The 26,784-nt window shown below is 49.6% G+C and overlaps 2 protein-coding genes across 9 annotated transcripts in view; one reads left to right on the top strand and one right to left on the bottom strand.

The window, feature by feature from the left end:
• MIER1 (MIER1 transcriptional regulator) overlaps positions 1-15,474 on the bottom strand; it is a 60,462-nt gene extending 44,988 nt beyond the window's left edge. Inside the window, exons 1-3 of one of the 5 annotated variants that reach the window (XM_031968921.1) lie at positions 15,429-15,472; positions 14,526-14,626; positions 5,206-5,230 (exon numbers count right to left, since the gene is read on the bottom strand). In XM_031968921.1, coding sequence (XP_031824781.1) covers positions 5,206-5,230; positions 14,526-14,626; positions 15,429-15,462 — 160 coding nt within the window. In that variant the 5' untranslated portion in view covers positions 15,463-15,472. Of the gene's footprint in view, positions 1-5,205; positions 5,231-11,713; positions 11,885-14,525; positions 14,627-14,714; positions 14,734-14,911; positions 15,192-15,428 lie in introns of those variants that run through there. The other 4 variants (XM_031968923.1, XM_031968926.1, XM_031968925.1 and 1 more) reach the window with 4 other exon arrangements.
• Positions 15,475-15,512: 38 nt separating this feature from the next.
• Positions 15,513-26,784, top strand: part of WDR78 (WD repeat domain 78) — a 71,890-nt gene continuing 60,618 nt past the window's right edge. For 2 of the 4 annotated variants that reach the window (XM_031968918.1, XM_031968920.1), the window contains exon 1: positions 15,753-15,809. In XM_031968918.1, coding sequence (XP_031824778.1) covers positions 15,784-15,809 — 26 coding nt within the window. In that variant the 5' untranslated portion in view covers positions 15,753-15,783. Of the gene's footprint in view, positions 17,210-26,784 lie in introns of all 4 variants that reach the window. The other 2 variants (XM_031968919.1, XM_031968917.1) reach the window with 2 other exon arrangements.

Consider the following 26,784-nt stretch of genomic DNA (forward strand, 5'->3'; position numbering starts at 1 on the left):
CCAAGGCTAAACAGAACCAATCATGCGAACTCTGCTCCCTTCTCCATCCCACCAACAATTTTCATAATTATTTCTATAATGTAGCTGCAATGGCTATAAAATATCTCCTTGCCTGAAATGTGGTATTATGGAGACGTTTTGGCTCAAGAGCTTTCTGTGCTGAAAACATTCTGAATCCTATTTAAACATTCAAATTTGGCATATAAAGCATTAAAGTGAAGACTATATAAGTCCACATTACCCATATTGCCATCCATCAACCTGTTCTCCTTTAGCTATAGATGGATGGTTCAAGTGTCATGGAACTCAGGGAAAAATTTATTAACCTTTGATTCATTCTGTCTAATGTACCCATGGATTATGTACCTAATATACTCATCAGCTGAAAATGATGTGCTCAGCTTAAAAAAAAAAAAAAAAAAAAAAGGCTGATAGACTAAAAGGAGTTCATCTTTCACAGCATTTGAAATAGAGTGATAATGGATTTTAATTCAATATTGTTGGTTTAAATGAAAAGAAGGATCTACTTGAAATTATTTCACAAAGAAATAGCTACAATATCACAATACTATCTGCCTTCCAGAAACCTTAATTCTAGCTACAAATGCCAAAGTACGTAACAATGGCTGTAGGGTGCTAAGCTGTCACAAAATTTATTCCCTTGACAATTTTAGAGAGTTGGGTGTTTATCTAGGAAACCATTTGGAAAAAAAGGTAGCACGGCAGAAGCAACACTGACCTAAGAGGGGAGCCAGCTCACAGGGAAGAAGACAGAGGAACCAGTAAAAGCAGACAAAAGGACTGACAGGCAAACAGGCTTGGGAGGCAGTGCTGTAATGTCTCCTAGTAGTTCAATACTTGAGTCATATGAACTGTGCTTCAAACTACTAATAAGGCAGGAAATAAATAATACACTTAGAAAGAATTTCATCCAAAAGAGTGAAAATTAAAATCTTCTGATATCTCAATGGATAAACTTTCATTTACCTGGAAAATATATTCATATGGAACACCTCATTCCCCCAATAGTAACACTGAGCCAGTGAAATGTTACTTATGTTGTCTATCAATATTTCAAACCTTTATTAGAACGTTCTAATCTTATGACATAATTGCCGAAAGCAGGTATATAAAATAATCAGTTTGAAATGTGTTAATCTCTAAAGAAATTCAAGATAATAGCCTCAATCTAATGAAACACAACATTCCCTTAATTTTTGACCCCAAAAATCTAGAGCAAGGGGTCTGTAAATGACTGCCTAAGAATGATTTTTTTTTTTTACAATCTTCAATTTACTTATTTAGAGAGTTTAAATATCTTTAAACACACAAGCCACCATTCTTAGTCTGGGGGCCCTGTCCCCCCCGTGAGTGGCTCGTGGACTTGGCTCAAGGGCCATTGCCGATCCTCGGTCTAGAGGAAAAAGGTAAAGGCTTAACAGAGATGTAAACAATGATCCAAACTCTTCACTCTTTTACCTTTCACTAGAGAAACAAGTAACATGTTACCAACATAAAGACTAAAGTAAAAGCAACCAAATGCTGGATTCTAATGTCATTTTGTCAGGAATGTCATTCTCCAAGAAAATACAGGAGTGAAAGAGAAACTTGTTAAGAGGTGGATTCACTCCATCACGTCTGTCTGAGGATGGACTGTCTTCGGTGCCACGGGGGTGGGTGAGCCAGTACTGGCTCAGGAGATGGGCTCAAGCAAACTCAGAAAGCATGACCTTCCTTTTGGCTGGGACTGGGTCTGCCCACAACAGGCTGAGATTTGAGACACTACCAGCATTAACGTTCTCTTTGTTAGCCACTGAGCCCTTGAGTCTCCAGATCAATTTTGTCATGACTTTGTTAAGAGAAGCTTGGTTCCCCAAGGATTTTTCTAGTCAAGGGACTGCCAGAAATGTCAAACATCATGGCTGAAATACCCTCTCTATGGTTCATTTTGCCCTCTAATCTTTCATAGCAGGCTGCCCTTTGTTCTATAAAAAGAACAGAGTAAGTGGATAATAAAACAAAACCAAACCCATTTTAACTTCACTTTAAGGCAGCAAGAAAAGGCCTTATTCTGTCCAACATTGACTCAGAAAATACCCATCTGTACTGTTTCTTACTTGCCCCTAACCCAAGTGTCAACAGGGGGAATGAGGGCAGGGACTCTGGCTGTCCTGCTTAATGCAGGCATCCCATGACTGTTTCATTTGATTGGTAAGGAAGGCCCTTCATTGCCTCTCTGAACAGCAGAATGGGCCTAAAACAATTAAAGGCAAATAAGTGGCCCCTTTTTGTAACAATAGGTTGTGCCCGAACAACATCTGCATCCAGAAAAGACTATGTGGACTGAATGTGGATCACAACAGTATTTTCACCTGTTTTGTTGTTGTTTGCTTGTTTGATTTTTCTTTCTCATTTTCCCCCTTTTTTGATGTGATTTTTCTTGTGCAACAAGATAAATGTGGACATATGTATGAAAGAATTGCACATGTTTAACATATATTGGGATTAGGGCAGTGAGGTGCTGTGAATAGAGCACCAGCCCTGAAGTCAGGAGGACCCGAGTTCAAATCTGGTCTCAGACACTTAATACTTCCTAGCTGTGTGACTCTGGGCAAATCACTTAACCCCAATTGCCTCAGCAAAAAAACAAAACAAAACAAAAAAAAACATATATTGGGATTACTTGCTGTCTAGGGGAGGGAAAAAAAAAATTGGAACACAAGGTTTTGAAAGGGTGAATATTGAATATTGAAAAATAAAAAAAGCTATTTAGGGTTAGGGTGAAAAATAAAAAGCTATTTTTTTTTTTTTAAAAGTGTTTTCAGGCTAGCACCAGAAGATGAGGATGTGATCACGATAACAGCTAACCTTCCCCTGCATTTGAAGGTTGGCAAAGTCTTTGTGTACTTCAAGTACAGGATTGTATTTATACCAGGAGTAACAAGTCACATTCACAAGTGTTCTCAAAGCACCTTGTGAGCTAGGTGGGACCGAATGAGCCCCATTTTCCAGACCAAGAACCTGAAACTCCAACAAATTACTTTCCCCCCAAATCCTGAAGGCTCATGGCCTTAGGAAAAGAGGATGGGGTGGGGCAGAGAAATCAAGACACGATTTTTAGGATCCTACTTCACAGGGTTGTTGTGAGCTTTAAATGAAATAATCCAGGAGAATCACTTTGCAAACTTCCAAATGCTTTCTGTCAGTTATCTCTACTCCTATTACAGTTGTGATTAGAATACTACAGTGAAAATCATCCCACAATCTCCTATATCATCAGTATTCAACTGGCTCCACTTTCAAAAAACCTAAAAAGTAGTGGAATATGCAGGACTAACCCTATCTCTAACCTCTTGCCCCCACAGGTGGGCGACAGTCTCCGAAGTGAGAAGTGCCACCAATCTGGGAACACTCAAGAGAATCTAAAGGGCGCCCAAAGATAATCAGCGGTGGCCCAGTCCTCCCAGGCAAATGGCCCATCCCACCTCGAGGAGCACTTCTTCTAGGAAGCTGCTCCTGGCCTTGAACCTCAATCCAAACTTGCTTCTGGGACTTCTATCCACTGTTCCTAATTTCTATTCTCTGGGATCAAACAACAAATCAAATCAAATCCCTTTTCAAAATAAAATTTCCTTTTGGTCTTTCCTAAAACTGACCCTCACAATCAGCAATCATCTGGTAGTTAAGTCAGTTACGCAGACTGCTGGGCCATCCATCCCTGGCACTTGTGAGTGACTTTTTCATCAGAGAACCATCACTAGTAACATGAACTTTAGCTAAGCAGAACGAAGCAAGACATCAGTCACGTGTGACAAACACAGGCCTTAATCTGTGGCTCGTGTCCACCCATCTCTCTGCAGCCTGACAATGTCTCTCATGTCCTTCTGAGATCCCCAGTTTCTTCCATCAGTCCTTCTATGGTGTGATTCCCCAAGGCCCCTTCTTATCTAGTCCCTCTTCAGAGTGATTAGGAGAGCTCCGAGTATTCTTTTGCTCGCTATATATCTTCATTTATGCTCCTTCCTTTACTTGATCTCAACTGTGGTCTCCTACTGGTAGCCACCGTCTTCCAAGGCCTAACTCTGGGTCTCCAGCAGGTAAAGGGCCAGCTCTGGTCATCCCCAGTATTTCCAGCACAAGTTCTCTCCCACATAGACCAGCCAGGAAACACTGAAGCCAATTTTGGGACAGCAAAGAGCCCCAAGAAGGGCCGTGATGCTGTGTTCCTGTGGTTTGCTTTCCAAAGCTGTCCTCGTACCATCTCTGGGAGCTTGGCTGGGGACGCATCTGTCTCCCTCAGATGTGGCTGGGGGGGGGAGGGGGGAGGACTCCCAGCTCCAGCTTTAGAACTGGCACTTGGCTGGTCTAGGTCTAAGGGTCCAGCATCAGCCCTGCCACCAAAACAAGTCATGAGAAAAGAACTTGGGTGGATGTAATGTGGAGAAAATTGCAGGTACTGAGAAGAGCAGCACTCAAGAACGGGACGGAGAAGCAGAGAGGGGCATCCTGGCTTTGCTTTTTCCCCTTCTCCATGGATTCTACCTTTCCCTTAGGGAATGTGGAAAGATGAGTGGGAGAATTTTCCAGATTTTCCCAATTTTAGTTTCCTAAACTTCTAAGTTCAGGCTGGAGCGAAGGTCAGGGGAGGAATCCTTAGGAAGCCTGAAAGCTACAAGGGGGAGAAAGGCTCTCGTGACATTGGAGGGGGGGATCAAGGTGGTCTCAAGAACAACCCAAGTTACAGGGCACTCATCACCTTATTGAAGACTCTTTAGATGATCAGATCCTCTTTCCTTTCCTCCTATCTTGGGTTTAAAAAAATTTCTCTCTGATACTACATGCTTATAGTTCCAGGTTAACCTATTTTATATTTTTAGTAATTTAAGTTTCAGAAATTTGGATCATTATTTAGCAAAAACTCTCAAGTGTGGTTGTAACTACACGGAGAGATACAGTGTCCAAAAGTACTTAGGGGCTGAATTGTTGGAAGCCTCACCTTACCTTTCATACCAAGGTTATTTTTCTGTATTTTTAATGTTATTTTTCTGTATATGCTAGGTCTTTTTCTATATATTAACAAGAGAAAAAAGAAGTACAAACCAAGAAAAAAGGCAATTTAGAGGGTAATCAAATTCCTCTGGGTTTTGGTTAAATGTTATACAATATATTGAGAAAATTAAATAAGCAGGATAAAAAAATATTTACCTGGGCTTGAAGACTCAACAGAAGGCTAAGGGAAAAAAAAGAAAAAAAATTAGCATTTTTTCTAATATATATGTGTATATAATATATGAAAATATATATGCGTGTATAATTTTTTTTTTACAAATACAAATACTCTAGGATGTTTTTTCAGTAGTAAAATGACAAGACATTATATGAGCATTGCATTTCTTTCCGAACCTTTGAATAGGTTAAGAAACACTTAAAACCTCTTATGTAATTGTATCCTAGCTACTATATTTAGCCAGCAGAGGGAAAATGCACCATTTTGAGGAATTTTTAAAAATTCCTGAGTCTAGAAACTAAGACAAAAATGTAATATTGTTTCAGATTATTCAAGAAGCAAAGACAGATTCCTCAAATTACATAGGTATGATATAAAATATTAAAATCTAAAACCATAATGCTATTTATGAATTTTGGGGGGAAAGGGGATTTCTGGCTCATCAACTGGGGGGAAAAGTACTCAATGTGAAATATTTTATCTTAAACAACTGTTAACTGGTAGAAAACCTGGAGAAAAATGAGAAGTTGGTCATGAAATAAATAACTACATTTCCCATTAGGTTTATTAACCTTGGTTGCTCTGCCTATTAAGTGAATTGTAATCTAAATTTATGTCCTACTTATTAGCATACTTTTAACAATGCAAAATATATATAATATGTAATATTTATATATAAAGCTGAATAGCAACATCTAGAGTAATTAATGGCAATTAATTGGTCCCGATCTTTCTACCCATGTTTTAATCTATAATTGAGGTTAAAATAAAATCTCTTTCAGCAGGTGCCAATTTGTGATGATTACATTTATTGCTTTGCATTTGGTATCAGCTTTTGTTTAGGAAAAACAAATACAAAATGCTAATAGTGGAAACATCACCTTCAATTTGTACTCTCACAGTATGCGTTTTGTATCAATTTTTACAAGAAAATCCCAGTTTCAAACTAAAAGCTGTGTTTTTCACAAGAATTTGGCCGAGAGAAGGATGAAGGAGGATGGTAGATTTCAGTCTGGAAGATGTATCCCTCAGCCCATTTTACAGATGAGGAAACAAGAAACACCTAGGGGCCAGTGTTTTGCCTCGGGCCCCCCAGAGGAGAAAGTGTCTGAGGCACATGACACAGGAAGGGCCATGTCTGCACCTGGCTTTTCCCATTGTGTCACAGTGCCAAGGTCTGAGGAGGCAAGCGTGTTACCTCCACGGAGCCACCCACAAACTCAAGGTGTCTCTCTTTCCCCCCAGAGTGCCCATAAAGGCACCTGACCTTTTAGGCCGCTAGCCCACATCCCACATTACAGGCAGCTGTGGAAAGACTCACTGTAAGCTCATCTCATCCTCAGGACCTTGGGAGGGGAAAATGAAGTTACCACAGCTATCTAATGAAGCAGGATTTGAACTCAGATCTCTGGGCTAACAATGGCCCCCACTCTTCCAGGAGCCCTAGACTTGGATGCCATGCACTTCTCTTTGGGAAGGAGGCTTCTCTTCAAACATAGTCAAAATCCTCCCCCCCCCCCCCAGGGTGTATGGGGATGGTAGAAAACCACTTATAGAAACAACAATTTCAGAAGAGGCGCCACATGGGTGACTGTCATCCCGCCAAGTCAGCGCTTGTTTTGTGCATTCAGACCATGCTGGCCTGTCACCTCTCTCTGGTCTCAGGCCTGTCACCTACCAAAACAAGATAATTATGGGGTTTTCCTCTTCTTTTAATCATTTTCCAAGCAGCTCAAACTCCATTAATAAGAACACTGGGGTTTTGGATAAAGTCACAACTTGGAAAACCCTGAAGCTTCTGCAATAATGGGTGTCAGCCCCCTTCCGCCTCTCCCTCATCCCAATTTTCCTGCAAGAGTCCTTTAGTAGGAGAGGGAAACCTCCCAATCTCCAGGAGTAGCTGTGCCCAGATGTCACACCCAGAACACAGCACAGGTTTCAGATGACAGGTGGGGAACTGGCTCCGGCTCTGCTCCAATATGCAGGTGTAAATAGCCAAGAAGTTCTAGGCTGTTTGCAAATTCGTTGGGGGGTGGATGGGGCCTCCCTGTGACTCGGCCTGCCTTATCTGAGAGCCGGGACTCCCTCAGAGGTGGCTGTCTTCCAGGGCTGGAGTCGGCTGGGAGTGAGATAACGGCAGCGAGAAGCCGTTGTAGCGAATGTTCCATCAGCCCGGCATCTCCAGCTCTGTTGGGATCCAACAGAGCAGAGGGGACCCCATGTCCTCTTTGCTCTGAAGCTCCGGTTTGCTAGAGGGGAGCCCAGGGAGGGGGGCAGGGAAAGGAGGCTTGGGCTATCTGGACGCCAGCCTCCCTGGCCTTCAGTTTCCCGTTCTGTGAAAGGAGGGCACTGCAAGAGATGGCCTCCGAGCTCCCTCTTGCCTCTTGGGCCTGAAGGCATTTCAGAGCAGGACCCTCCCCCCCATCTCCCTGGGTCCTCCTCCAGCTCCTGTGTGTGGGGTTCTAGCACATCTTTGTTTCTAACAACTTTTTTGCTTGGAATTTCTCGTTATGTGTTCTAACTAAGTGCTTAGGAGAGCAATCTGCAAAATCATTTGAGTTCTGAAAAGCACACATGCTTGCTACCCCTACTCCCTGGGCAGTCGGAGATCTCCCCCACGTCAGCACCCTCTTCCCATGGTTCACCTCACAGCCCACTCATGTTCCTCCATCCTGGCTGTCTCCTTAAAAAAAGGCAGCAGCGTTTATAACTTTTCTTTCTTATGCATAATTTCGGGCCTAGCACATCATATGGTGAACCCAATGTATGGGCTGGACCAGCAAGCCTCCTTCCCTTGGCCGTCCCGAGGTGCAGCTGAGCGTCGGACCCAACATCTGAGGGATCCAATGGACCAGGCTTTCCTCGAGTTCCTCTGGGGGTCACGTGAGCCATGGAGGATCTGGATCAGTGTAATGAGCCGCCTTAGAGCAGTGACCCATTTAATACACTGCCATAAAACTAAATAAAATTTAATTGCCAGGTGGGTGAATCAATAGATTTGTGACTACTATCTAGTACTTAATTAAAACTCCCCAGGTTTATCAAATTCAACTTGAATGGCATCCTGATTAGTTGAAAATCAGAAATAGCTCAAGCTCTTAACTTCCCAAAGGTAACGTTTTCCACAGAAAACAAAAACAAATTCTCAAACAGAATTGGGATGAATATCCTAATAACCTTGAGACAAATTCCACAAGGTTTCTTTTTTTCCTCTTATGTTTAAGATGTGATGTCAAATGCCAGCCCACAGCATTTCCGAAGCTTAATGATCCCCCAGTGGGCACCGAGGCCCGTCTCCACTCCCGATGCAAACCGAGGCTTCCCACGGACGTTTACAATCAGAAAGGAGATTCCATCGACAAGCTTAAGTCATTACATGTGAATTCTGTGGTAAAGCATTTCCCCCCCTTAGCTGAAGAACAGGCCAGAAGAAAGGGCAATTGTTGAGGGGTTAAAAGTCTTCCCCTTAACAAGCCGACCTGGGTTCTAGTCCCAGGAGGCCTGTGTCACTGAGCATGGCCTTTGTCCTTTAGGCAGAGAACACAGGATTCTATGTATAATCAGTATCCTGTTGCTTGCCTTCACAATGGGTAGAGAGGGAGGGAAACAATTTGGAACTCAAAATTGAAAAAAAAAAAATCAATGGCAAATTTTTACATGTAATTAGGAAATACTTAATGAAACTCTCGACATATGTGCAGAAAAGATGCCAGTCTGCACTGAGGGAGCTGGCGAATGGGAGCGGGAGGCGGGGATGACCCTATTTCTGTGATGCAGCCCAGGCTCTTGATTTCTGAAGGCCATTAGATATTCCCAAGGATGTTCCCTTAGTGACCCATGGCCCTGGAGCCCACAGCTCCTCCTGGCGTGGCAAGGCCAGTGAGGGCCTTCGAGGGCCATCCCTGGGCCCAAAGTCTTCAAAGATCTCAGCCTTTTCAAATGCCTGGGGGGAGAGGGGGGAATCTTTCCAATGACACAAAGGCCTAAGTATCATTAAATTAATAAATTCACTAATATATATTGCTTTTGTGAATGATAAATGCAAAATGAGAACAAAAGCCCGAATCACCGGAGGCATTCGGTGGCCTGGACTCTTGTCTCTCAAACCCCATCTCGCCTCCGTCCCCATTCTATCGGCCAAGCTCAAAACCCTGGAATCAGCCCCGACTGCTCTCACTCCCATCCCTCAAACAGCTGGGATCTCAGGGGCTGCTGGTTGGTGCAGTGCATAAGAGCACCAGCCCCAAAGTCAGGAGGACCCGAATTCAAATCTGGTCTCAGACATTTAACACTTCCTAGCTGTGTGACCCTGGGCAAGTCACTTAATCCCAATTGCCTCAGCAAAAACAAAACCCAAAACCAGTTGGGCTCTCCCTCAGTTTCAGCCCCAGCAGCCTAAGGTGGGTTCCAGCAACAACTCTCACAAGAGCTCTAAAGACAGTAGTGGCTCCAACCCTTCCTCCACACAGGAACTCTCCATGGAGGCAATTCTAAGGGCAGTAAAGTCCAGCTCACCCGCCCGCCATCTCTTCCACTGCCAACCTGCTGGGCCCTGGCCAGCTACAGTACTCCGGGACTTTATCATTTCTTGCCCGGCCTACCACCGCTACCTGCTAAGGAGGCTCCCAGCCTCAGTTCTCTCCAATCTACTCCTCACACCCAAGTCCCGAAGGGACTCCCTCCCTGTCCCCGTAGGTCGGCGCTTCCTTTGCACTTCCAGAAATGCAGGGCTGCCCAAGGTGAAGAGAGATAAGGCTCTGAACTGGCCCGGGGAGGGTCCCTGTGAGGCACTGCGGCTTCAGAAAGCACAAAGTCACCTTTCTTCAGGCATTTTTTGGGGGGAGGTGTTGATGGGGGTTGTTAGAAATCTGGCTCAAGGTGAAGCAGCTGCAGGTTTAACACTTCTGCTCTGGGCCCCCAGCAGCCCACCCCTAGGGTTTCTGGCAGTCATTCACTAGGCCTTGCACCGAACTCCCCCTCCCCAGCAGGGATCCAAGCCTCAGGCCTTTTCCTTCAAGCTCCAGGGCCTCCCAGAACTTTCCAGGGCTGGGTCCAGAAGCAAGCCCGACTGCAGAGAATTTCTGACAGCCGCGCTCTCCAAGTCCTTCCCGTGCCCTCAGTGTCCAGCCCTTCGAGGAGGCCCATTTTCTGGTTCCGGTGCCCCTGCACGTGGCCAGGCCCCAGCCCAGACCCATGCCGAAGGATTCCGGCGGGCTGGAAAGCCCAAGCCCACAGCTCCAGCACCCCGATACTGTTGCCTCCTCTTTGCTACAATTACTGAATTACCCAATTTACTTCTATGTAGGAACTCAAGTGAAGGAGATTTTAAATGATCTCATCTGCACCGACTACAAGAAAATATATTTGTGATAGGAAATATTGTTCCCGATAAAATAAGGCACCATTGCTTTCTGGGAGAAGCTGAAATATGCATCTTAACTTTTTCTTTTCTTTTTTTTTGGCATCATAGAGCTCTTTGGCCATGGAAGTCTCCCTCATTCTCAGAATATTTTACAATAACAAAATCCAACTTTATAAACAAAAAAAGATTATAATGAAAATCACTTATCTATAAAGTTTTCGAATGTTAAAAGAAAAAATAAAAAGGTTCTAGACCCCACTTTAAGAACTGCTTGCTCCCTCTCCCTTTATCAGACAGATGCAAGATGTTGTTTAAGATTCATTGTTCCCGGACCCTTTGTTCTAAGCCCCCCATCCCCCAGGCCAGGATCTCCTTCCGCAGCAGTCCGGGCCGGGATCCCCGGGCCGAGGCAAGGACCCGCAGCGCCGTGCGGGGCCGTGAGGGGTTTCGGGCGCCCCCTTTCTGGGCTTCCCCCCGCAGTCCAAGTTCTGCTAACGCCTCAACAGGAGCATCCCCCGGCCGCGGCGGGAGCCCTGCGTAAGGACGGGGGTCAGGGGGCGGCATCCCGGACCCCTCCGCTGGCCCAGCCCCCAGGGGGTCTCCCGCCCTCCCGGGGGCGCCCCCGCCCAGCCTCCCATCTCCGACGTCAGAGCCGCTCCCGCTGAGTCCCTTAATCCCTATCGGGAGCCCCGGCTCCCCGCCTTCGAGTTTGGTCTGGCTCCGACGGCCGAATTCGAAAGGAGGCGCTGCGGGAGGGTCCCGGACCCCCGAGGGGAGGGTCCGGCTCCCGGGGGGCCCCGACGGGAGTCTGGGGACCGCTGACCCAGGCCGCGGGAAGAGCCGGGGGTCTTAGAGCACCCCCCCCCGCTTCCGCCCCCCCCCTCCCAGTCCCAGGGGCAACTTTGCCCGGCGGCCCGAGGGGCCTCCCCCGCCCGGCCCCGCCGCCGTCCGTCCGTCCCAACTAAGTTCCGGGGGCGGCCGGAGCGGGCAACAGGTGGGCGGCAGCGGGGCCGGGTCGGCCTTCCTCCCTCCTCCCTCCCTCCTCGGGCCCGGGCCCAGCCTGGGCGCGGGGCGCCGCGGGCGGGCGGGCGGGCCGGGCCGGGCGGGGGCGCCCGCTCCCTTACCTCCGCCATGTTGGCCGCACTGACGGGTCACATCTCCGCGGCGGCGGCGGGGCGGGGGCGGCGCGGGGGGGCTCCGGCCGGAACCCGGATGTGAGCCGGACCAAGCCAGGAGGCGGCTCGCGCTGCGGACGCTGCCGCCGCCGCCGCCGCTGCTGCCGCTGCCGCTGCTGCTGCCGCCGCCGCCCGGGCTGCCCAAGCTGCTGCCGCGGCCCCGCCGAGCGCGCGCGCGCACGAGCCCCCCCCCCGGAGCGCGCGCACGAGTCCCTCTGCCTCCCTCCCCCCACCCCGGCCCCCGCGTGCGCGCACGAGCCTCTCCCCCCGCCGCGGGATGCGCGCGCGAGCGAGCCGGGAGGGGGGAGAGAAAGGGGAGGCAGGCGGCGGGAGCGCGCGGGGCCAGGGCGGCCCTTGCCCCGACGGGCGGACTGGCCCGGATCAGCGCGCAGGGACCTCTGCGCCCGTCCGATCCAGACACCCCGACGGGCGGGGGGAGGGACGGCGTAAATTCGGGCGCAGTTACTCGGGGCGCCAACGGGGTTTCCCCGCTTTGGCCGCCCGTCACTGCGGCGGTCCGAGCCCAGGGAAGCGCAGATGCAGAGACACGAGAGGGGCTAGGGAGACCCGGGGGCCAGAGGCGGGAGACCCGGGGGCCAGAGAGGAGACGGGGAGAGAGGGTGAAACACGGGAGGGAGAGACAAGATGGGGGAGAAGAGACGGGAGGGAGATGAGGAGTGGGGAACAGAGCGGGACACAGGGAGTGATGGAGGGGGAGGAGGAGAGAAGGTGGCACAGGGGCCAGGCCCCGGACCCCCCTGTCTCCGCTCCCGGTCTCTGGGCAGATGCTTGTGAATCCTGGTGTCCGAGTACGGCCCGAGGGGGGCATTCCTCGGTCCCCAATCTCCCCCCCCCCGCCCCCCATTATCACTGCCAGGCATTTTGAATTCGGTTTCTGGATGGTCTCCGCTGCAAGCATAATAAAATGTCACCCCGCTGCCGGCCCTGCAGCGAGCTCCCAGAGGGCTGATAGGGGCACCTTGGGAGGGGGTTCTGCTCCCCATTAAGCTGGGGACTCGCCATTTGCCTCACTGAATTTTCGGCGTATTTTGCTCGAACGAAATTGCTACCAAAGGAACAGATGCCAAGGGCCGTCTCTGGAAAGGAGCCCCCACTCTCCCCCCAGAGAAGCGCCCGGAACGGGCTTTGCTGGAGCATCGGTGAATAGTGGGGCGCTGTCTCTGGAAGACAGACCGCAGGATCTCTATCAAATGACAGCGCTCGCGACCATTCCCCACCAGAATGTCAGATAAGAACAAAATGGAGGACAGGAAGGGCTTTTAACCAGCAGATCAGCGTTAACATTCAGCCCACGTCCAAGGGACAGCCCGAGTCAAGACTTACCAGCATTCTAATGCACGTGAAAAATGTAAATATTAGGAAGAGGCGAGAGGAAGCTCTGCTTTTCACATTTATTAAAATGATTTTTAAGACACGGCTACCGGAGAAGCAAGCTGGCTTTGGTAAAATGGACAAAAGAAAAAGGGGGGGGGAAAGTTTGGGGACTGAAATGCCCTCACTGGAAGCACTTCACAGAATTCTGTTCGAACATTTAGTACAGATTTGGAAACTTCCTTACAAAGTCCTTTCCACAGCCTCTCTTCGCTTGAGAATGTTTTACGTGGAATATGACATACGTTAGCACCATGACGCGTATTAGCACTAGGCTATATATTTCAGCACTAATCACCGTCACCGTTAAAACTTGGGACAAAAAGCCATCACCTACCAAGCCGTTCGCCAGCAACAACTTCCGCTAAAAACAGCAAGACCCAAGAGATGATGTAAAAATGACACCTTGGCCCAAATTAAAGGGCAAACGTAAAGATTCAACCCCAAAGAAACAGCACATTTCAGCAAGCTGTTTTCACTACTGATGTTAAACACTCTTCCAACTGCAAAGAAAACCAGGAGCAAATGTTTCAGTACGGCCCGGAGCTGCTGAGAGGCACAGCAGCGACCCAAGTAATGACACAACCCATAGGCCAGTGGGGCAAATTCTCTCGTCTGCTCTGCAACAGGAGTGACTTCCCCGCGCACCGAGGAAAGAGATCGCCGCCAAAACGCGGGCGAGACGGGCGCTTCTTTGGGAAATCACTGCTCCCAACTCCGGTTCGGAGTGCGCCCCTCCCCTGCGGCAACGTCTCTGAAAAGCCCCATTTTGGGCTTTCCCTCCAAAAAGGAACGAGCTTTAAGCAGCGTCAGCTCCAGACCCTCCCTTCGTAACGGCGAGTCTCCGAGGGCTCTAAGAAGGGGGCGACGTGGAGGCGGGACGGGAGTCCGAGGGCACAAGGCCGGCCCCCAGAACGCCCCACACGGGCATCGCCTGCGTCCTCTTTTCTGCCCATCCGTCCCACTTGCCCAGGCTGCTCTTACTCTCCTCCCGGTCGCCCTCTAGCGCCAGGCCCGGGAGGTGGACTCGGGCTCCCCGGACTCGGGGGCCCGGGAGCATCAGCCCCGGCGCGGCCTCGGAAGCGCAGGAAAGGCCGGGGTGCCGACTCCTCCCCCCCGCGGCCACGCCCAAGGGGCCCCCCCACGGCCGGCCCCGGCCGCAGGCTGGGCCCCGCGCGCACAGCCCGGCCTGGCTCCCGGGGACGAGAGCCCGCCCCCGGCACTTCTCGGACCCGCAGCCCCCTCGCCGCGCAGCCCGCGCTCCGCCACGACACGCGGCTCCGCACAACAGATCAAGCCCCCGCCCGTGACCCCCGGGTCCTGGGCCTCCCCCCCCCGCCCCGGGGCGGCCCAGGGTGCCCCAGCCTACCAGCATCACTTCCGGCTTGTCGGGGTTGAGCCTCAGCCAGTTGGTTCTTAACCACGCCCGAAATTCCGCCAGGCACTGGGAGAAGCGGGCCACCACACCATCTGCGCCGAGACAAGACAGGGGCTCAGGGGGGGCGGCCGGGCGGCCCCCCGCGGAGACCCGGGCCCCGCCCCCAGCCCCGCTACTCACGGGCCGCGGGGCCGCCGCCGCTCCCCTCCCCCACGCACTGCTCCCTCTCTTCCTTCCTCTTCCCCCCGCCAGACCCTTACTCCTGCAGCCCCGCAAGCTTCCGGCCTGCCTTCCACCCCCCCCCCCACCCCCCCCCCCCCGCTCCCCGAGCTCGGCTTCGCCAGATGAACCGCTCCCCTCCCCTCCCCCCTCCTCACCCCAGGGCGTCCCCCCACCCCAGTCGCGCTCCTCGCGCCAGGAAGGGGGCGGGGCCTAGTCGCGCGGCGCCGATGTGGGCAGGGCGGGGGCGCGGACTGCGCGGCGCCGCCGACAGGCGGGGCGGGGGCGCGCGGCCCCACCCGAACGGGCTCCAGGCTCCGGAGGCCAAAGACAACCCGAGCCGCGCGCGCAGCCGTGGGAGGGCGGGGAGGCGGGGGAGGCAACGCGAGCTCGCGCGCCGCCGTCGCGGCCCGGACGTCGGTGACAGCTCAGCGGCGTGCCCGCGGGGAGGGGGGGGGGCGGTGGTGAGGAAGAGCCCGGACAGAGTCGGGAGCGCGCATGCGCGTTCGCCCAGCCGTCACTCGGCCGCCCGGGAGCCGGGCCGGGCGGGGCCCCCGGGGCGGGCGGGGGCACGGCCCCGCTGGGTCCTGGCACCCCGGAAGCGGGAAGGGGGCCGGGATCCCGGGGCGGCCGGGGGAGAGGGGCAGGGGGAGGGTCCCGGGACGCCGCACTTACAGCCGCCGCCGCCGCCTGAAGGAGCCCCATCCATCCGCCTGCAGCCCCGGACGCTCGCCGCCTGGGAGGGGCCTGGCGCCCGGGCCGCCCGCCTCCCGCCCGCCTGGCCCGGAGCTTCCTCCGCCTCCGCCAACCGCGGGCCCTGCCCTCCGCCTGCGCCCTCCTCCCGGCGCGGCGCCGCTGCCGCAGCCAACCGCGCGGCCGCTGGTTGGGCCCGAGCGAGCGGCGGGCGGGAGGCGGGCGGGCGTCGGCGTCGCCATGGCGCCGGGGCCAACAGAGCGCCCGCGCCCGAGCCCCCGCAGTCCTCGGAGCCGCCGCCGCCGCCGGCCGAGGCCCCCGACCCCCCGCCGCCGCCATGCCCAAGCCGCCCAACGCCCTGCAGTAAGTCCGGGCCCCGCGGGCCGGCGCCGCCCTCCCCTCCCCCCGCCCCGCCGGTCCCGTGCTCGCGTTCCTCGGGGGGCCTCCCCCGGGCCCGGGGCCCGGCCCCGCTACAAGGGGGGAGGCTCCGGCCGGCGCCGTGCGGGCGCTGGGGGGGCCGAGGACGGCGGAACACACCCACGAAACGAGCGCCATCCTCCCGATCCCCTGGGAAGGACGGAGACCACCGGGGCTCGGTGGTGGGCACTGAGAGGGGAAACAAAGCCCTGGGTCGGAAAGCAGGAGCTGGGTTCCGATCCTCCCCTTTCCTTCTCGGAGCCTCGTTTTCCTCACCTGAGAAGGGAAGCGCTCGGCCAGCGCGCATTTGCTGAGAGTTTAAGACGAGCCGGCCCGCACCAGAGCCTTGCGGAGGCACGTGGGAGGGTGCATGGGGCTAAGGAGACGGAGCCCTTCACTTGACAGATGAGGAAGCAGGCCCGGGTCACGCAGTGCCGGGGACTTAGGCGCGCTGAAGTGCCCGCCTAGGAACCCGTTCCCGGGGTTTCCTGCCTCCGCCACCAATCCATCTCCTTGGCTAGGCTTTAGCTTCTCTCATCTATAATTGAGCTGGATTCGAAGAACAGTAAGTTTCCTTCTTGGAGAAAGAAGTGGCAAACCCGTGAAGGCTCCCGGCCAAGAATATCCCAGACGGGTCCTGAAAGGCTCTTTTGGAGATGGGGGCATCCGCTTACTGAGGGGACCCCGGGCACGAGTCCCTGCGCTCTCCGCTTCAGCCTCCTCTTCTAGAAATCAAGGCAGTCTAAACTAGATGATACTCAGAGGGACAACAACAACAACTGTCAGCCAGGATTTTGCTCAGGATGCTCTTGCTGCCCTTTAATGCCTCTTGTTAGTGCCCCGCTGGGATGCCATTCACCAGCACTCTGTCAGCAAGACCCTGGCTGCAAATTAGCACCGGTGCAAAGGCAAAAATAAAACTAAATTTCCCTCTAAGAAGCAGGCAGGGAGGAGGGAGATGCCACCCGTATATGTAGAAAGTGTTCTGTGCCAAGGACACCCTCCTGTGTAAAGGAGGGCTGAGTCTGGGGGGAAGCTGAAAGCAGAGATTCTTTTTGGACAAGTGAAAATTAAATGTGCCAGGAGGTCTCCCAGGAGGAGAGTTGGATGTGCCTGACAAGAGAGAGAACAGTGCTTGATTTATGAATTTAGGGACTTGGAAGATGCTGGGGAACAAGTTTGCAGGGAGAGTGGAGAGGAGCTGCAACATGGGTCCCCGGTCAGCAGAGAAAGCTGAGAAGAAGGTCCGGGCGGTTGGACTTGGGGCCCAGAAACTGGGGCAAAGTGCTGCCGGGAAAATGGCCAGGGGAGAGACTGGGGACTGAGCAGAGAGGGTCACAGCTTTGGTGAGTGTGGGACTGCGGTGGAGGACTAAGACTTACCTGAGAGAGATAGGTTGAGGCTTTGAAGGAGCAATTTTCAGATTAACTCTGGGGCTTAGTGCTGGGAATGGCTGGGGAATGGGGTACCCTAGGAAACAGCTGTAATCTCTGCCCCATGGTGAGACCATGGCCCGGTACTAAAGCTTGAGGGGCCCTTTGGAGCCCCAGTGTTTGTTTGGTTTGGGTTTTAGGAAAAAAACTTGCTTTTGTTTATAGTTTGTGGGGTAGGGTGTGGGAGGGTACAAGGGGATAAGGAGGTGGGGATAAATGGGAATAGGAGAGAAGGCTGGGGCCTTGGGTCCTGGAGAAAGGGGAGGCATGGCCCCAGAAGAAGGAGGAAAAGACCTCATCCTCCCCTGTGAAAGGGGAAAGGCCCAATGTTGGACAAATTGAGCTGGGTCTTTGAGAAGAATAGAATTTCAGGAGGCGGGTAAATGGGTCTCCAGCTTTCTTTCCCACGTGGAAGTAGAACAGCCAAGGAAGACCGTGTTCTGGCGCAGTCAGTAGGCTAGCAGGGAGCATTTATTAACCAAACACCTACTGCTGGCTAGTTGCTGAAGGTGGAGGGAAAAGGGGCTTCCATTCTACTGGGCAGGATTAGGAGCCAGACAGCCACAAAGAGGGATTCCCTCAGGGATCACGAGGAGCAGGGGTGGGAGATCAGACTGGGTTTCATCTAGGCCAGGGCACTTAAGAGCTTTGAAGGAAGCGGGGGATTCTAGGAGATTCAGGTAGGGAGCCAGGAAGGAGGCGGCTGGCTGGAAAGGCATAAATTATGCTGAGGAAGATAGACCACTTGGTCTGTAATCCATTGAGCTGGTGGAATGGAGCCGGGGGAGAAGAGGCAATTTGAATGACAAATAGAGGAATTTGTTTGATGCCCTAATGGCAGATGGGAGCCACGGGGCTTCTAGGGGCTGAATGAGTTTAGTTAGACCAGTTAGAACATTTAAAGCCCTTCTCTTTCCCCTCTGGCCTATCTTCCCAATTTAATTACAAATCACTGCCCTTTGAGCCATCTATATTCGCAGCTTTTCTCTCCTCTGTCTTTGTCCAGTCCAGTGCCTGGAATGTTCCCCTTTCTCACCTAGGCTCTGGAAATCCCTTCCGGGGCCTCTTCCCTGGGCGGGGTATCCCCATTCTCACCTCCCACCGTTTAGGCTTTCCCTTTAAGTTTACTTTCCATTTGTATGCGTTGTGTTTGCATAATTTTGTGCTGTCCTTCCTTAGAATGGGAGCTCCTTAAAGCTGAAACCCTGCCTTTGCCCTTTTTTGTGTCCCACGTGGTTAATTAACACTGGATTAGAGGGCTAGGCCGGCAGCAGGAAGTCTCACCTTTTGAATTTAAATCTGGCCTCAGACACTTTGAAGCTGTGTGCCCCTGGCCAAGTCACTTCACTCTGTTTGTCTCAGTTTCCTCACCTGGAGAAGGAAATGGCCAAACCACTCCAGTGTCCTTGCCAAGAAAACCCCCAATGGCGGACTGATCTACCCTCCTGAACCAACCCAATCATGAGAAAATAACAGGAAAGGTTTTTCTGATTAAAACTGGCGGCCCGAGCCTCCTTCCTGGCTCAGTGGCTGTTTAACTTCGGGTCTCCTTCTGCCCTGGCTCACCACAGTAGCACGCGTGCTTGCCCACTGCCTTTTTCTTGGTCGTTCCCTGCTCAGAAACGTTCTGGGAGGCGCTGCTACCCTTTGCCAAGGAATCTTGCGCATGCCTCTGGTTTGCCACAGTGTGGGGGACGTCCCCGGGCAGCTTCAGCCTCCCTCCGGACATTTCAGGACGGCCGTACCCCCCTTGCTCTTCCCAGAGCCTCTTGCGCTCTAGATTCCCACCCTGCACCCTGTCAGTCTGCTGAAATTCTCCACATCCTAAATGCTCCTAAGTACATCCCAAATTCTCCACATCCTAAATGCGTCCTGGGCTAGACACTGCTGCCAGGAAGCCTTCCCTGGTTCCTTAGCTCTCCAGCCTGTGCCTTGGGAGTGCTCTAAAACTTGGGGTCTGTTTTAGGAAGCCTCTCCCCGATCGCCTTTTGTTATGTACAGACTCAGTTCCTGTCCTAGATTGCAGTTCCTTGCTGGCGGCCAGGATTAGGTTTTTTCTTCTAATCTTCCTGGCTTTTGGAGCAACAGATGGTCAATAAATATTTTTGAATTAAAGTATTTTGTAAAGGTTAAAAATAGGATGTCCCCGGGGCAGCTAGGTGGTGCAGTGGATAGAGCACCAGCCCTGAATACAGGAGGACCTGATTTCAAGTGTAGTCTCAGACACTGAACACTTCCTAGCTATGTGACCCTAGGCAAGTCACTTAAACCCAATTGCCTCAGCCAAAAAAAAAAAAAAAAGATGTTCCTGAGCTGTGTTACCCATAGCACTGAATTGTGGGAAGGTCTTGTAGGAGGGATTTGTTAGTTTGGACTTGAGTTTGTTGGTATATGGCAGATCAACAGCTCTTCTCTAACTTGGAAAAGCTGTGCAGGACTAAATCCCATCCTCCAGGAAGAAGGGGAGAGCCACACTGGATTGGTAATAGCTTATTAATGCGGCCTATGTTTTACCGTCCAGGCCCCAACCACTTCTAAATGTGGTGTGACAGGCTTTGGGGAGAGGATCTGAGAGAGGTGAATTCACAATTATCCATCCAATCCAATGGATGCAGCAGAATGTGTTCTGGAGTTGAGGGGCCCATGGGGAAGGTGGCTGTGGGCTGCCTGCTTTTGGCCTTCATCAGAGATCACTGGGCTGAAAGGGCCTGGAAGAGGTCAGACAGCAGATTAGATCCACATAAACCCTCCACCCCACCCCTCTTACACTCCCCCAACCCACTATCCTAGCCTTCAAGGCCTTTACCTCAAGGGGGCCTAGTAGAGAGACCCTGACCCCTGGAGCCCAGGGCCTTCGTCTTCTCTCCCTTGCCTTTTACTTTTATCTCATCAGTAATCAAAAACCAAAACAAAAAGAAATGGGGGGCTCTTCTCCACCCCAAGAATAGCCCCCCTCTCCATGATTCCTGGCCGCCTCTCAGATCCCAGGATGGTTCCATTCAGCACCAGGAGCAAATAGCTGCGTTTGCAAAATGCAGCGTTCATTTCTGCTCAGAGCAGGAATGATGGAGGGGGGGGGGGGAGATTTTCTCAAACCTGGAAGAAAATGGAGTCTTCTCCCTACCACGAGTTTCTAGGTAAAACGTAGCTATTTTAGCCCTGAAACTTGGCCTTTTTTAAATTAAAAAAGACTCACATTTGTAGTTCTCTGTAACAACTTTGCAGAGAAATACATCGGCCACATTTCTGCTGTGTTTAAGTTAAGATGCCAGTTGGCTTTTTTTTTTTTTTTTTAAATGAGATCAGGCCATTATGTTGATCAGGATTTACAAAGTAGACTCCCGCCTTCAGCCTTCAGTGCTGTGGGGAGGACTCCCCCTTCTAGCAATCTCGGGCTTTCTTCAGGAGTCATCCTCAAACCCAATCCCATGTTCGCCCTGGGCCCCACACCTGGAGCTGGGGGCCTTCCCTGGAGTGAGCTTCTGCTTCAAAATAAAATCAATTGTAAAACACTAATGTTATAACAACATTTGAAGAGTGTGATGTGCATTGTATAATATCTACCACTGCTCTGGTACCTACTATGTGCTGGGCACTGTGATCCTAAGCACTTTTTAGAGATATTTAATGCTCTATGATCCTGGGAAGTTAGGAGCTATGCTTATCCCCATTTTATAGTGGAGTAAACTGAGGCACACGGGTTAAGTGACTTGCCTTGGAGCACACGACCCGGAAGTGTTTGAGGCCGGACCTGACTGACACAGGCCGCTGGAGTTCAGGATCTGGAAAGCCTGCGCCTTTCTCCGAGACTCTGACATTAGCAGATGTGAGGAAACAAGGTCAGGCAGCTAGAGAAGTTCTTTTTTATCTAGTGACCATTCAAGAGCCAAAGAGATCCTGAAATGAGCAGATTTGAAAATTCATCTTGGGGGTTGTCATTTATCCACCGAGATCCCCACTGGCTGGTCCAGGCCCTTATTGCTTCTCCCTGGACTGTTATAATGACCTCCGGCATGTCCTCTGAGAGCTCCCCTGACCCTTCCAGTCTCTGTTCTGCACTCCAGCCTCCAGGGTAGGAAAGTTTCTAGGGGGCCTTTTCTGAGAGATCACTTCGGTGTGACCATGGACAGGTCATTTCCTCTGTGCCTCAGTTTCCCCAATCTGTATGCTGAGGACACTGAGTTTGATGACCTCTAAGGTCCTTTGTGAGTCTAAATCTTAAGTCTTGCCTCTGACACCCAACTTTGCCCATGAGCAAGTGCCTGAACCTTTGACGCTCCAGCGACTTTCCAGGACTTTTGCCAGTCCCTGTCAGCGGAGAGTGTTTACTTACCTGCCAGCCATGAAGTAATAGGTCTGGACCAAATGCCATGCTGGAACCTCCTCCGGGGGGCCTAAGAACAGCTTCCTAATTGGTCTCCCTCCAGTCTCCTCCCTCTCCAGCCTCTCTATTTGTAGAATCAGAATGCCCAGAAGTGCCCCCCTCCCGGAGTCCTCACTGGCTGCCTCTTGGTTCCAGGGCACTCAAAGCCCTTCCCTTGGGGGCTTCCAGCTGGCTCCCCCAGCTCCTTGCCCATGAGCCGCCTCTGCATCCCAGCCTGCCCAGCCTGGTTCCCTTTTGACACTGAGACACCCCAGCTCCCGGTGGCCTCTGCTGTGACGGCTTCCCATGACTGCAATTCTCCCCTTGTTCTCCCCTTGTTCCTTAGATTCCCTGGCTTTCCCTTGGGCCACTGCCAGTCCCTCTCCTGAGTGAGCCTGTCTCTTTTTTGTGCATTTAGTCACGTTTTTCTTTCCTTTCACATGCAATCTCCTAAAGGGCAGAAATCATTTTTGCTTTTCCTTTTCGCCCTGTCTCCACAGTGCTGCTTACCTGCTACAAATAAACGCTTTTCCATTGCTTGGTCTTGCTCCGAATCCCTAATTCCTTTGGGCCTCGGCCCCTGCACAGATATTCCTAATCGTGTCCACCCCCCACCCCCCCCCCAATTTACTTTGTATCTTCCTTGCATGGATTTCTCTGTATCCTTGTTCCTCAGCAGAGTGTGAACTCCTGGAGAGGAGAGCTTGCCTTTGGGATTCTCAGCGCCCGACAGTGTACCTCCTAGACAGGAACTTTGCCTAAATAAAATGCTGGTGGAATAAATGAATCAGTGACTTTCTCTTTGACGCTGGGATTTTCTGTCCAAATAGCTTTTTTTACTGGTCTGTAATGATTCCCTGAACCAACCCACATCCTTGTACATCCCATATCCCACCGGAATCATCTGAATCCTGTACAGGTCAGCATCCTATAGGTTGGAGCCCCCAGCTTGCAGACCAGAGTCATTCAGACCAGACCTTCAGGGCTCTTTGCAAGACCATTTGAGACCATAAACTGACATTCAGGGCTTTCTGCAATATAGAATTTCTCTGCTGCTCTGTGATGGCAACCAAAGAAGAGACAGTGGGTCCAGCCCAGCATCTTCAGGGCACCCATTGCTCTCTCATGGATCCTGGGTTCTGTCCCTTGGCCTGGCTTCTGATGAGTGGTGAGAAGGGCCTCAAGGAGGCCAGCTTTTCTTCAGAACCTCTCCGGCTTCCCATCTAGAGGTGTTTACAATCTATGTGTGGTTAATCCCCTTATTGTACTCCCCTGGCCACAGTCTCATCCTGCCCTGCCTTGAAGTGTGCTGCCCCTCATCTATTAAATGGAATTACTCTGTATCAGCTACAGGATTGCCTTCCTCCTTCTGGATACAGTAACTCTTAGCACAGGCTTGATTAACAGCTCTTTAAAACAGTCTGGTCCTAATGTTGCCAGTGTGAGCAAGTAGTCACTCACACACCCAGATCTTTTTTTTTTTTTTTAATAGGAACTGGCTTCCTCCCATCCTGTATTTCAATGATTTCTACATCAGGAACTGCTTCTTCCTTATTGATATCAACATGTCCAGAATTGGGGTTCCCAAAGCTCTAGAGCAGGTTCTCCAATTTTAAAAAATTATTTTCATTTTTTTAATTATAGTTTTTTATTGACAGAACGTATGCATGGGTAATTTTTCAACACTGACCCTTGGAAAAACTTCTGTTCCAACTTTTCCCCTCCTTCCCCCCACCCCTCCCCTAGATGGCAGGTAGTCCCATACATGTTAAATATGTTAAATTATATGTTAAATAAAATATATGTATATATTTATAGTTATCTTGCTGCACAAGAAAAATTGCATTTAGGAAGAAGGTAAAAATAACCTGGGAAGAAAAACAAAAATGCAAGCAAACAGTAACAGAAAGAGTGCAAATGTTATGTTGTGGTCCACACTCATTTCTTAGAGTTGCTGGGTGTAACTGGTTCTGTTCATCACTGATCAATTGGAACTGATTTGGATCCACTCATTGTTGAAGAGAGCCACGTCCATCAGAATTGATATCCATATAATATTGTTGTTGAAGTGTATAATGATCTCCTGGTTCTGCTCATTTCACTCAGCATCAGTTCCTGTAAGTCTCTCCAAGCTTCTCTGTATTCATCCTGTTGGTCATTTCTTCCAGAACAATAATATTCCATAACATTCATATACTACAATTTATTCAGCCATTCTCCAGCTGATGGGCATCCATTCAGTTTCCAGTTTCTGGCCACTACAAGCAGGGTTGCCAGAAACATTCTTGCACAGACGGGTCCCTGTCCCTTCTTTAAGATCTCTTTGGGATATAAGCCCAGTAGTACAGGTTCTCCAATTTTTGAGGGATGAAGTTTACTAAGTCCAGTCTAATCAAATCCAGTGAAATCCAGCCAGCTTTTTGTAACTGACTAAAATGTGCTGGACACGACTAGGAATACAAGAAAAAGAAAAAAAAAACTATGAAAACTAGCTCATGTCCTCAGGGAGCATAGCTTCTACGAAAGTATATAAGAAGTAACATTTAAGCCTATCAGCGACTGAGGAAGGAGAGAGGTTCTTCTCCCACACAGGAAGTGGCACATGAGCCTGGCAGGAGGCAGGAATGCCTAGAAGTAAAGAAAAAGCAGGTTCCAGCCAGAGGAAATGCAAAGTTTCAAACCCAGTCCATAGCAAAGAGGCTGAGTTACCTGGAATTGGAGAATGAAGGAAGGATTTACATGAAATAAACCTAGATATTAGGAATCTGGAGTTAGATTGTGAAGGGCTTTAAATGCCAGAGGAATTTGTTCTTCTCCTAGGGTTAGAGGATCAATAAGACTTTATATGTGTTTACTATGTTCTAGGCACTGGGATGAGAGATGGGGATGTTTAATCTCACAGTCTAGGGATTTCTAGGATCCTCCAGTTTAATGGAAAACACACGAACCATTGGGACACTGATGTACTGTTGGTGGAATTGTGAACTGATCCAGCCATTGTGGAAAGCACTCTGGACTTATGCCCAAAGAATTACACTTTGACCCAGCAGCGTCATGATGAGGTCTGTTCTAAAATATTTATAGCAGCTTTCTTTGTGTTGACAAAGAACTGGAAATTGAGGGGATGCCTTTCAATTGACAAGTTGTGGTATATGATTGTGATGGAATACTACTGGGCTATAAGAAATGATGGACTCCATTGTTTTTCTAAAAGAAACACGGTAAGACTTCCACGAAATAAGAGCAAAATGAACAGAACCATGAGAAAGTTGTATACAGTAACAGCAACGTTGTTTGAAGAACGGCTGTAAATGACTCGAGTTACTTTGTGTATTATAAATACTCATTACAAAAAATCTATGAAAGAAGATGCTATTTGTCTCCGTAGAAAGAAATGATAAATAAAAGTATGGAAAGTATAGTTTTACACACATGTATCTGTGTCTAATGGTAGCCTTCTATAGTGCAAAGAGATAGGGAAAGGCACAGCAGAAAACAAAAGAAAACTCATAAGGAAGCACAGAACAGCAGTATGGCTTTGAAACTGATGTGTATTACATAGGTTTTCCAAAAAGTAAATAATGTGAAATAGAGGTTCATGGTTTCATATTGAATTTTTGTGTGTGGTATGCTGTGTTGTGTTTTGGTCTTTTTGTATTTAGATTTAAAGTAAATAAAAATAAAAAAACAACCCAACATATATAGTGAGAATGTATAAAAGCAGACATAATAGGGAGCCATAAAGTTAATGAGCAGAGAAATCTCAAATTTATCATTATTATTAGCTGCTCTAGTTTAAATCTTCCCTTCTCATCATTACAATATCATTCTTCTGTGTAACATTTGTGATCTGTTCACAAATCTAACACTTTTTGTCCAAATGGTCCATAATAGCTCCACAGCAGTATAATTTCCCCCTCCATTAATTCTCAAACAAGAGTTCACCATGTTTCTCTCCTGGATTCCCTCCCCGCCAGGTCTTTTTGTTGTTGTTTTAACATTCAATTTTTAAAAATTGAGTCCCAAATTATCTCCCTTCCTCCCTTATTTCTTTCCTCCCTGAGATAGTAAGCAGTTTGATATACATTTTACATGTATAATCATGCAAAATGTATTTTCATATTAGTTGTGTTATGAAAGTAGACACAGACAAAGGAAAGAATGGAAAAAATAAAGTGAAAATAGTATGTATGCTTCACTCTTCATTCAGACTCCATCAGTTCTTTGGAGGTAGCTAGCTCCTCCATGAGTTCTTTGGAATTATCTTAGATCATTGTACAATCTTGCTGTTACTGTGTATAATGTTCTCTTGGTTCTGCTTACTTCACTAAGCATCAGTTTATTTGAGTCTTCCCAAGTTTTTCTGAAACCACTTCCTCATCATTTCTTATAGCACAATAATAGTATTCCATTATAATCAAATACCATGATTTGGTGACCCATTTCCTAATGATAGGTCACCCATTTCCTTTTTTTCGTCACTACAAAAAGAGCAGCCATAAATATTTCTGTACAAACGTATTCTCCTCCTCCCACCTCTTTTTGGATTTCTTTGGGATACAGGGCTTGTGTGATATCGAAGAATAGGTTTTCTAATATATACTGCTATTCCACTGCTCCTTTTAGTTCTTCTATTCCTTTTGAGTTAATCATAGCTTTTCAGAGCTAAATTATTTTTTTTATTTAATAGCCTTATATTTACAGGTTATATGCATGGATAACTTTACAGTGTTAACAATTGCCAAACCTCTTGTTCCAATTTTTCACCTCTTACCCCCCACCCCCTCCCCTAGATGGCAGGATGACCAGTAGATGTTAAATACATTAAAATATAAATTAGATACACAATAAGTATACATGACCAAAACATTATTTTGCTGTAGAAAAAGAATCAGACTCTGAAATATTGTACAATTAGCTTGTGAAGGAAATCAAAAATGCAGGTGGGCATAAATATAGGGATTGGGAATTCAATGTAATGGTTTTTAGTTATCTCCCAAAGTTCTTTCTCTGGGTGTAGTTGGTTCAGTTCATTACTGCTCCATTGGAAATGATTTGGTTGATCAGAGCTAAATTCTAATCAATTCACCCTATTATTCATATTCTGCATTTTTATATAGTTATA

Source organism: Sarcophilus harrisii, chromosome 4 (genome assembly GCF_902635505.1).
Source record: "Sarcophilus harrisii chromosome 4, mSarHar1.11, whole genome shotgun sequence".
Taxonomy (NCBI): domain Eukaryota; kingdom Metazoa; phylum Chordata; class Mammalia; order Dasyuromorphia; family Dasyuridae; genus Sarcophilus; species Sarcophilus harrisii.